General features: G+C 34.2%; 1 protein-coding gene across 2 annotated transcripts in view; it reads left to right on the top strand.

The window, feature by feature from the left end:
• The window catches only part of LCA5 (LCA5, lebercilin), a 33,886-nt gene extending 23,326 nt beyond the window's left edge, over nucleotides 1-10,560 (top strand). For both annotated transcript variants that reach the window (XM_011364906.2, XM_011364907.2), the window contains exons 4-8: nucleotides 1,918-2,055; nucleotides 2,954-3,050; nucleotides 3,700-3,842; nucleotides 5,891-6,023; nucleotides 7,828-10,560. In XM_011364906.2, coding sequence (XP_011363208.1) covers nucleotides 1,918-2,055; nucleotides 2,954-3,050; nucleotides 3,700-3,842; nucleotides 5,891-6,023; nucleotides 7,828-8,684 — 1,368 coding nt within the window. In that variant the 3' untranslated portion in view covers nucleotides 8,685-10,560. The remainder of the gene's footprint in view (nucleotides 1-1,917; nucleotides 2,056-2,953; nucleotides 3,051-3,699; nucleotides 3,843-5,890; nucleotides 6,024-7,827) is intronic.
• Nucleotides 10,561-11,758: the final 1,198 nt, after the last annotated feature.

Here is an 11,758-nt window from a genome sequence, read left to right on the forward strand (position 1 = left end):
ACCTTATGGGAGTTACAATGTAAGTTGAGACTGGTCGCCACTGTGCTGGGCTTGGGACCACTTAGCAAGAGCTACAGGGCACGCTGCTTGTATGGGCTTTGTAGATACTGGGTAGATTTTAGGAAATTCTGCAGCATGATTGAGGCAGGCCACTGGTGTGGAAAAGCCACTGGGAGAGAGATTTGGGCCAGGCGTATAAGTTGGGTGGTTTCTCAGAATCACCAGGGCAGAGTGAATGGTGTTAGCCAGATTAATGAAGAGCACAGATTTGGCTCCCACCTGCACCTGCTGGCTGGGTTTGGAGAGACACTGAACAAAGGAACAGTGGCACTTGCACTGCACTTCCATCCCTGGAGAGAGCTGCCCTGATCCCCCAGTCCTCATCCTGAAGCTGGTCAATTCAGTTTCTCTATGTTCCTGGTGCTTTTCTAGCTGTTGCCCTTGTGCTGGAGCCCAGAGCGAGTAAATTTGTGAGCAAGTGAGTTCATGCATGGGCTTTCAACACAAAGGTGGCTGGATTGAGACCACATGAAAACACCACCCAACTAGCTCCACAGATGACGCCAGCAACCCTTCATCTCACTTGAATACAATCCCCACTGGTGTACACAGCCAGATGTTATGGGGACTTCTCTTCCTGGCACTGGTGCCCCAGACTATGGAGCCTGTCGTGAGGCTGAGACTCTTCACTTTATATGGGGTACCTCTGTAGCTGATATATCCCTCTTGATTCTTAATTGCCACAGTGTGGGTGCGGGACCTACCCATTTGTGCTTCTGCCCCTCCTGCCAGTTCTTGTCCTGACCTATTTATATTCTTAGTTATAGGCCTTCAATTTAGCTAGTCTTCAGGTGGTCCTCAGTGATGGTTGTATAATTTAGTTGTAATTTTGATGTGATTATGGGAGGTGAGCACAGCGTTTACCTACTCTGCCATCTCGACTGGACATCGTCCTTTTATCTTTAATTTTACTGATGCATTTATTGATTCACATATGTTGAACCATTCTTTCATCCCGTAGAGAAATCCCACTTGGTCATCATGTATAATTCTTTTTATGTGTTCTTGAATTCATTTTGCTAATGCTTTGTTGAGAACTTTGACATCTATATTTTTCTTATGGTATCCTTATCTGGTTTTGGTATCAAGGTAATGCTGGTTTTGTAGAATGAGTTCGGAAGTGTTCCCTCCTCCTCGATATTTTGAAAGGGTTTGAAGAGGATTGGTGTTAATTCTTTAAAAGTTTGGTAGAATTCTGCAGTGAAGCCAACTGGTACTGGAAATTTTCTATGTTGAAAGTTTTTCAATTACTGATTACATCTCTTTACTTGTTACTATTCTGTTCAGTTTTTCTTTTTCTTCCCTAGTCAGTCTTAGTAGTTTGGTGTTTCTAGAAATGTATCCATTTCACCTGTTATGTAATTTATTGTTCACAGTCTCATGGTTTTATGAATTTCTATGGTAATCAGTTTTAATTTCTCTTCCATTTTATTTGAGTCATCTATTTTTCTTAGTCTAGCTAATGATTTGTCAGTTTTGTTTATCTTTTCAAAGAGCCAGCCCTTAGTTTTGTTGATACTTTCTATTTTTCTGGTCTCTTTCATTTATTTTCACTTTGATCTTTATTATTTCCTTCCTTTTGCTAACTTTGGGCTTAATTTGGTCTTTTTCTAGTTCTTTGAGGTATAACATTAGGTTAAGACCTTTTTAATTTCTCAATATATGCATTTATTGCCATAAATTGTTGGTAAGTCTATTTCCCAGTTTATTTTATGTTTGTTAATAGTAATCCCAGTCAGGTTTGTATGTCTTGTACAGTAGTACTACTAAAAAAGTCACTTTGATGCTAAGCGCAATGTTTTCTGTCAAATTATTTTTAAGTACTATTTTTTAAACGTGTTTGTGCATATATCATAGGAACTATCGAAAAACCTTGAACTTAGTACTAACAGTTTCCAACGACAGTTGCTTGCTGAAAGGAAAAGGGCATATGAGGCTCATGATGAAAATAAAGTTCTTCAAAAGGAGGTACAACAACTATATCACAAATTAAAGGTAAGCGCTTTATTTTAAATTGCATTAATTCTCTTTGTAATATATATTAGATGAAAACTATATTTCATAACTGTTATCTTTCATATTTGTAAATGGTTCTGTGTCATTTACATAATTCTAATATCTTTGGTACTTACAAAGAAAGGTTTGTTAATATAATCACTATAACTCGTGTCAAAAGTGACACATTGAATACACTAATAGGAATGATAGAGAAGCTAGAGTTTTTCTGTATTGCCTGGTTGGAAAATCCAGTGTTCTTTCTCAAATTATTTTTAAATTTATTTTAAATAATGCTCTTTATTTTCACAGTGCTTAGAGGAAGCGTTCAAATTAGTTAACTTTGTTAAAGCAGATGTTCTTAATTCTGTCCTGGGGTCATTGATGGGTTGAAATTTTGTGCAAAATTTAGTGTTTTAGCATTATCTAAAATAGAATTTACTGTTAATTCTCAGAGAAGGATATAGCCCCCAAATGGTCAAGAACACTGTGTTTCTAAAAAGGTCTAATTTTTAACTTGTTAATAATTCATAACCTACATTTGAGAGATGCTGCCTAATTTCTCTCTGTGATTAAGCCTGGAAGACAGTTTAGGACAATACTAGCCCTGTCAGGAATGGGTAGAAAATGAATTTTGTCTTATTTTCTCTCATTTTTTGACTACCAGTATAGATTGGACTTCATAGGGAGAATTGTTGCTCTACCCTAACCTAAGTATCTGAGGGATAGTTCTTTCTATAGTTTGGTAGTTACAAAGGGAAGCTGAAATATGTATATCTCAGGTTGATAAGTAAAATACCAATTGACAAAGTGAGGATTTTTATTTTGTTTTAAACTGAGATTCCACACCCTTAATTGTACTGGGGTTTTTTTGTTTGTTTGTTTTTTGTTTTTCCAGGAAAAGGAGAGAGAACTGGATATAAAAAATATATATTCTAATCGTCTACCAAGGTCTTCTCCAAAGAAAGAAAAAGAACTTATATCAAGAAAAAATGGTATAGTAGCTATTACCTATTCATAACAAAATGAATTCTGCTGTAGAAGGAAGCAAAGGAGAAAGAACTTCATTGAAATGAATTTAAGTTTCTATTTAATATTAAATAGTTTTCAGAATCCTTTCAGCTTTCTCAGGTTTTTCCCGTGAGGTCATTAAAATTATGTTTTACATAATTTCTTAGAAGTTTTCTTAGTATATATTTTTAAACTTTTATGAAAATATATAAGCATATCCTGAACTACAGATTATAGTATAATGAACCTTTACTTATATCACCTAGCTTTAACAGTTACACATTTTACTAATTATAGTTCATCTATTTTTTTTGCTTTTTTTTACTTTCTAGAGTATTATACTTTGTTATTATTATTCATATCTTTAAACAAAAGTATAATTTCCTTTTTCGAATTACAAAAAGTTAAAAAAACTTTGTAAAAGCATAATATGATTTACCTATAAGAACTGTCCTCAAATTACATAATTGCCAGTAAATCCTAGAAATAAAAATACTAATAGCAAGTAGTCATGGAGCTAAGCAAACCATGCATTATCTGATTTGGATGGTAAATACATATACCAGTTGAATTCCATATATCTTAGCAATTTTCAATACAATTAGAAAAATTCTTTTATAATTTTCATGATAGCTGCATGCCAGAGTGATTTTACATGCCAGTGTACAAAAGGAGTACAAACCAATGAAGACTTCAACCTGGAAGAATTTCCTATCATACCACAAACAGTTATGTGTTATGAAAACAAATGGGAAGATCCTGAACATCTTTCTTTGGTGAGTTTAGCAATATGATTAAGTACTAAACTCTAGGTTTGAAATTATTCCTAAAACACAGTATCAAACTTTTTAAAATTTCAGCAATGATACTAGTGCTATATCTAAAATATGCAGCTAGCCTTTTAAAGAGAGATAACATCTGTCTATTTTATTAAATTCCTTTGGTTGACTGTTAGGTCACAGCTCATCTTTCAGATGCTTCTGAAAGGTTGATTGTACCTTCTAGTTGGAGGTAGAAGAGAAGAAAAATTTTCTTTCTAAGTTTCTTACCTTGTATGTACCCAGATAGTCTCAAAATCATCCTTGAAGTTTAATAGCAAATTATAGTAGTTTTCAAATTATTTGTTAGAATTCGACTGCATTTCATTTTTTTTTTTAACCTTCTGTATAAGAGAATTTTACAGGTTAGTTGAACGCTGAGCAAACTAATTGCAGCGGAATCTGACTTTATACCATTCAAAGTGTCATTTAGAGGGGTCTGTGTTGGACTTTCATTTAAAAGAACTGATATTCTGAATACTGGAAGGTCCTTTTCTCTACGAGGTTTTTCTCTTTAGTGTTTACAGTTTAAAACCCAAAGGAGACAGTGTGCTAGAGAGTCATCATCGTTCATGTAGTTCTGTATTTTTGTGTCATATAAGTTTCCCAGTGACCCTGAGATCTCTTCTTGAGTTAGCTGTATCTGCTGTTTCTTCCTATATTTGCACTATCATTGAGACTCTATCATGTTTATCTTTTTGAAAAGGAAAAGTATAGAATAGCAAAGCAATTCTTTAAGAAGATAAAAATATGTAGTCTTTACAAGTTTCAACAGGAGGAGCAGCAACCTGATATAGTGAAAAGAGTATAACCTTGGAATTAACACTATTTTTTAGTTAAATTCTGGTTTTAACATTTTAGTTGTATGACTTCTTGGAGCCTTAATTTCCTAATTTATAAAATGGAGGTGTGTTACCCTTCAAAGTTGTGGTAATGACTAATCACAGTTTATAAAGCTCTTAAGATTGATCCTGCCACTTTAAAGGGCCTCGGCAAATAGAAGCTATGTTAGGCTGACATTGCTATTGGAAAGAGACCCAAAATACAATTGCTCAAAGAAGGTGTAAGTTTCTTTCTCTTGTAAAAGACTGAAGGTTAGCAAGTAGTCCAAGATAGACAGACAGCTTTGATCCATGGTAGTCATCACTGCTCTTCCATCGTAAAGAGTTTAGTTCTCTTCTGTATGATTGGAACTGGCTCAAAATCCCTATGAGAAGGAGGAATGAGGAAGTAGAGGGCAAGGAGCTTTTGTTTCTATGAATGTGATCAGAAGTTGTAGACATACTTCCACTCTCACCCTATTGCTTCTCTCTAGTTGCAAGGGAGGCTAGTAAATGTAATCTCCAGTTGAGCACTCTATGCCCTCCTTGCTAAAACTCAAAATATTCTGTAATTAAAAGGAAGAAGGGGAAGAGAGATACTAAGGGACAATACAAGTCTAGCTATTTTACTTTTATTAAGAAACATTACATATTTGGGGACTATAAGGAACAAGGAATTTAAGTTTGTATTTTTATTTGACTTAAATATTACAAAATTTATTAATTGAAGGCTTTGGGCCCAAATGTATAGGCAAGACTTAAATCCTAGTATAAACTTGAAAGTTTCAGTGTAGTCGTCACTGCCTGTGCTATAGTTTAGTTAATAGCCTTTTCTAGTTAACTGAAATAATCAGATTTTGTAATGAAATGTATGTGCAAAGCAGAAGTACTTCTGAAACTTATCTCTTCAGAATTTCATGTAGGGTGTTGGATTTACTTCTATTATACTAGTTCTCATATATCTCATCAATGCCTCTTTAAAATTTTAACTAAATTAAATAATCCTCTGTGCTTCTGAAGCCTCTTTCAAAGGGTGCTAACTTGTGACTTACTGATTTATTAATTGAAAGTTTCCTTTAATTTCTAAGTTGGTATCATGCATAATGAGAGATTAATCTATGATATTTCAGTAGCTGCTGCTTTTTCTACATGTAAGCTTGCATTTTTTAAAAATATGTGTAATAGGACCTGAAATCTCGAGAGAGAGATGAACGTGAAGAAGCAGGGATTCTAAACCCAGTCGTGGAAAGAGAAGAAAAATTCGTTAAAGATCAAGGACTCTATATTGTAAAACAGGAGGTTGCAAAGCTGGAGGACGGTAAGAGTTTGTTTAAGCACGTGATGAGTCAGCATGCCTTGGGAAAGAAAGGGTTAACATCCCCTAATATCTTCCAGCTAAAGAATGAATCGGACATATAAAACAAAAAATTGATACAGTAGTAGGGAATATTCTGTCAGAAACTACAAACATTTGAATGAAGCTACAAAGAAAAAAATGAAAACTGTCAGTCAGTTGCTGTTGGGGATTAGGAAACAAGGACAAGTTACCTACAGAAAATTCAGATGAAGTAAAATTCAGATGATGGGGAAAAATTCGTTGTGTGTTAACTAAAGCTTGATGAAGATATAACTGAAGTACAACCCTTTTTAATGTTTTTACCTTAAAACTATCTAATGTACATGTAGAGTAGCCCAAGCATTAAAATCAATGAATTGTGATATCCTGAATATATGCTTATAATTTTTCTTTGCTTTTAATATGTAAAGTAAATCTTTAATGTGTTCAACCATTAGTTGGAAGTTTCGTGAACCAACTCACATAGTTTCAGATACTGGAAATGAAGTTCAGGAATATATTTCCATCTGGGTAAAATGTCTTAAAGGTATAGGTGAGACTCTAATCTTTTGAATATATTTTATTAGTTATATAGTAGCTGCTTACAGAGAAATCCTTTTTTTTTTTTACCTTTAAAGTTAATAGAACATAAAATTATCACCTAATTGTTACTTAGTGCATGTACATTTTTGTGTATTTAAACCAATATAACAGTTGAAATAGAAGTTACATTTCTATCACTATTGGGTAATGTATAAAGGGAGAAGCTTTCACATATTAAACTACAGAATAGAAAATTAGGTATTATATTCAATTCTGTCTAGGTTTTCAGGAAAAGGAATAAAGTAATAGACTGTCACTTTTCCCTGTCCTTTTTGACTGATTTTTTTCCTGGAGTCTATATGGAATGATTTCTGACATCAGTGAGAATGTATGCCATTTACTAAAATTACTAAATGCATAGTGTTCTTACATATTTTAATATTTTTAACTTTTTATTTGGGACTAATTTCAAAATTATAGCAAAATGGCAATAATAGCCAAAGGACTATTTAAGTCGTATATATCATGCCCATGCCCTAAAATAACTTCCATGTTTATTTCTCCAAAATAAGGACATTCTTTTATATCATTCCAGTATAGTTTTCAATCTCAGGAATTTAATACAACACAATTCTCTGCTTTGCTGTCCATATTCGTTTGTCAGCTGACAGTATTATCCTATATAGCATTTTCTTATCTGGAATAGCTTCTTAGCCTTTTAAAAAATATTTTGTGAATTTAACATTACTGATGAATACAGACCCGTTTTTTTAAAATAGACTGTTCCTCATTTGGGGTTTATCTGAAGTTTTCTCTTAATTAGATTCAGGTTAATGCATCTCCTGTCAAAGTACTCCATAAGTAATGTGTCTTTCTCAGGGTATGACATCCAGAGGCTCAATTTATTTTTAAGTTTAAAAGTCTTTTCTCCAACCCACTACCCCCAATTCAGTGTGCAGCACTATATTAGGTATCAAAAATAAGCAGAGAACCTTCTTCCCCACCCCTAAATTGAAGAACAATTTTTTTCTTTAAATGTGAGTCTTAAATGCAGTACACATTAAGTGTATTCTTTTAGAATCCCAGAATATCAAATATAGAAATGAAGCTTACGGTGTCCATTTTCATTTTATTGGTAATACCCACATTAGATAAAGACTTTTGTAAAAGATGAACGTTGAGGTTTCCTATTTAAGAATATTGACTGCTGTAAAATTTCACTTTTAAAATTGATTTCATACAGAATGGAAAAGAGAAGAACTTGCTAAAAAGCAAAAAGAAAAGACATGTTTGCTGGAGAGAGAAGAAAAGCCAGCCTTGGAAACTGGAAGATACCAAGTGGGAATGTACCAAATTCAAAATATTGATAAATTGGAAGAAGAAGAAGAAAGACTGAAGAGAGAGATTCTGCTTGCTAAACTGAATGAAATCAACAGGGAACTCCAAGATCCTCAGAATCTAAAATGTCCACCTCTGCCACTGCTACCTGATTTGGAATCTAAACTGTACTCCCCAGAGAGAAGTCCCAGAACATACCTATTCTCTGAATCCTCAGAGAGATTATTTAATGGGCATCATTTACAAGACATCAATCTTTTAACTACTAAAGGAGATGGTCAGAATCCAGGAAATATTAGAAGCCCAGTCTCTCCAAATGACCTTGCATTTGGCAGCTATGTGCCTTCATTTGCAAAAACATCAGGGAAGTCAAATCCATTTAGCCAAAAAAGTGGTCTTTTGGATTTCCAAAGAAACAGTATAGAGAAACTTAGTAAAGATGATGTAGATTTAACTACAAGAAAAGAGAGAAAAGCTAATCTGATGGAACAGCTATTTGGTGTCAGTGGTGGCAGCACTATTTCCTCTAAAAGCAGTGACCTGAATTCTCTGGCTGCCAGCAAAGGAGACTTTGACTCTCTAAATTTTCTCCCTGGGGATAAAAGCAGCAGGGGTAGAGAACAGGATGAAGATGACTTTTTCCTCAGCGAAGGAAGAAGTTTTAATTCAAACAGACACCGATTAAAACATGCAAACAATAAACCAGCAGTAAAAGCAGTTGATTCTGTAGAAGATGAAATTGAGGAAGTAGCACTGAGATGACTGACTAGAGTATAAATTTTTTTCCAATTGTAAATATTTTAATACAGTATTTATTATAAACACTTAGACTTTTTAATATTAAAAAGTCCTTATTAAGGAATGACTTTTAATAAATACAGTGCAAATAAAAATTATATCACATCTTATAGCTAGTTTACCAAGAATGAAGGAGGCTCTTTTGAATGAAGCCAAAAATAGAGGTATAGCTTACTTGGTTTTGAGTTTTTAATTTACAAATAGATTTTACCTCTTAAATCAGCTCTGTAGGAAGTTTTACTCCTTTGGAGTTCATATTTATTTCCTATTTTTATCCTTATTTATTTGTATTTAGCTCACTGAGGATATGACCAAAAATAGTCTTCCCACCGATTATTGAATGGAAATTAAGAGTGAGAGGCTCTGTGTTGGAAAGCGTAGCTCCCAGCTGGTAGAAAATGGGTGCTGTTTCAGAGTCCTGTCCTTTATGGGGTGGGCTGGGGGTCCCTTCCGTACATGGCAAGGCTGAGCTACCCTGACGCGAAGCAGCAGCAACATTGAGATGTCCTATTCCTTCAGAAGGAACCAGAGTTAACACTACTCATTTCCCAGTTACAAGTCTCATTAAATCACTTACCTACCACTGCAAACATATTGGTTTGAATTCAAAAGACATTTGTTTGCACGGACAGTTCCCTTGACATGGCTCCCAGTATAATCAGTAATTCCTCTCCTGCTACATTATTTGTATCTGAGATTTCATACCAAATACATAGAATAGAAGTAATTTTATTCCAATATAGAAAGACTTTCAACTCAATTATGTTTCCAAAGTAATATAACTTGGAAATTTTTAATATATACTATTAAGATTTGAACTTACTATCAAACCAAAGAGACAATGATAGTGTAATACTCTTGGACGTACAGGACTAATTTTAAATCAGCCTTGGTTAAATGTTTTAGAAATGGGACTTCTGCCTTGCTGTGTAGGGTAGGTGTTTTTTTTCTGTTGAAATGCTTTGGTCATTTGCTGTTTACAGCTCACTTCATCTGTAAGAGTAGTTTATGACCTCGGATTATGCTGGGTTGTGGAAATAGTGTGTCAGGGGAAAAATAAAAAAATGTAGATTGACACTTATTCTAACACAAGCTGTTTTTTGTTTTTCAAGAACTTACGGTGTATTCACTCATAGGATGATTTCTGATGCCAAGTATACATACTGATGAGGGCACTAGAGTTACTGTTTTATCTTGAGTTCTTACAAATGCTTATTATTGAATATAATTTCATAACTCTTTGACAAGACTTACCTGGTTAAGTCTCTAATTAAAAGATGTACCAGCTATCTTCAAAATTGTGTTTCTGTCATTTATTGTGAATTGAATCTCCCCAAAGTGCTAAACTATATTTAAATTTTTTTAAGATTTTTATGTCTGATATAAGCATTTAGTATGTTGCAAATCATTCTAATATTTGTAAACCACAATATTGTAATGCAGTTCTTGATAAAATATTATGTAATGTTAATTTTGTTCATAGCTGCTAATTTTTCTGCCAAAAGTATTCTAATATTTAGGTTGTTTTGTTTCAAAGGCTTTTTAAAAGGCCTTTTAATAAAGTTTTATATTCAGGTCATTATAATTACTCTCTTGCTTTTCTCTACCTGATGTTTTCTAGTCTCTTTAACCAGATGCAGCAAGACAATTATTAAATTTAAGCCTAAAATTAAGTTATAGACTCAGAAGCATTATGGTGTGAAGCATTAAAATTGGAGATTAAAATGTACAGAACAGGTTATTTCTTTATGAACAAACCTTAGTGAATCTTTTTTCCTAAATGTCAAGTTAAATTTGTTATTTGTACTCAGAACTCTTACTAATAAAAATTAAAAATATACTGATTCTTTGTTTGAATGATACCTTAGATCACTTAGAATATATATAGTAGAAATAGGACCTGCAGGGTTAATTTTTATTTCATTATTCACTTTTTTTTTTGTCTAGTATTTTTAGCTGAAGTAGATGAATTTGCCCTAAATCAGGTTAGATAGTATGCTAGTCTTATCAGGTAATTATAGTTTTAATTAATCCTTTCACCCTTAATAGCTATCGTAATGGCATATATTGCTCATAATATAAAAAAGGCGGAGGTAAGGAGGATTAAATTGAATCATAAAATGAACTTATTTCATGGCTGACTTGCTGTTTTTCTGGTCCTCCTTTCCATCTTATATTCAGACATACTAAACTTCTAGTACCCTGGTTAAGTGTTAGGTATCTGCCTGATGAAAACAGGAAGGGACAATTGTACTACAGTAATAATAGGGACTTTTTAGGATGAAAGAAGGTACGATAAATTGTCAAGAAAGGATCTTCCTTTAAAATCATTTAAAAGTGTTCTCCTTTTAGTAAATAGCATGTGTTTAATTATTTGACTGCTTCCTGGGTACCCAGCATTGTATTAGATGCCAGGAAAGTAAGACAGATCTGGCCCCTGCCTTCACTGGACGCAGAGCATGGTGAGCCATCCCTGTCTGCCCACGCACTCTGCAAGTGTCTTTGGTTTCCTCAGCTGTTATTGGTCTTTTAAAGTACTTCCCAAGGCGGTTTTGAGGAGTAAATGAAATACTTAAGGTAATGTTTGGCTGGGTGCTTGCTACATTATAAGCACTCAGTTAATTACGAGTTTCTTTTAAGGCACAGTTTAAAAAACAGAGCATAGGCTGACTGCTGGTCAAGTTGGTGGAATAGATAAATGCTATGCTCGTTCCCATGACTACATCAAAATTATAACTAAGTTATACAACAAACATCATTGAAAACCTCCCGAAGACTGGCTAAACAAAAGTTCTGTACGTATATAAAGAAGCCACAATGAGACTAGTAGACACAGAATGGGCAAGTCCCACACCATGATGTGGCAATTAAGAATCTGAAGCGATATCTCAGCTGCAGAGGCAGAGGTACCCCCTGAGGAACGAGGTGTCCCAGTCCCACACACACCTACCCAGTTCAGGGCACCAGTGCTGGGAAGAGTTGTCCCCATAACGTGGCTGTGGAAACCTGCAGGGATTACATCTAAGTGAGATGGAGGG

Source organism: Pteropus vampyrus, unplaced genomic scaffold (assembly GCF_000151845.1).
Source record: "Pteropus vampyrus isolate Shadow unplaced genomic scaffold, Pvam_2.0 Scaffold102, whole genome shotgun sequence".
Taxonomy (NCBI): domain Eukaryota; kingdom Metazoa; phylum Chordata; class Mammalia; order Chiroptera; family Pteropodidae; genus Pteropus; species Pteropus vampyrus.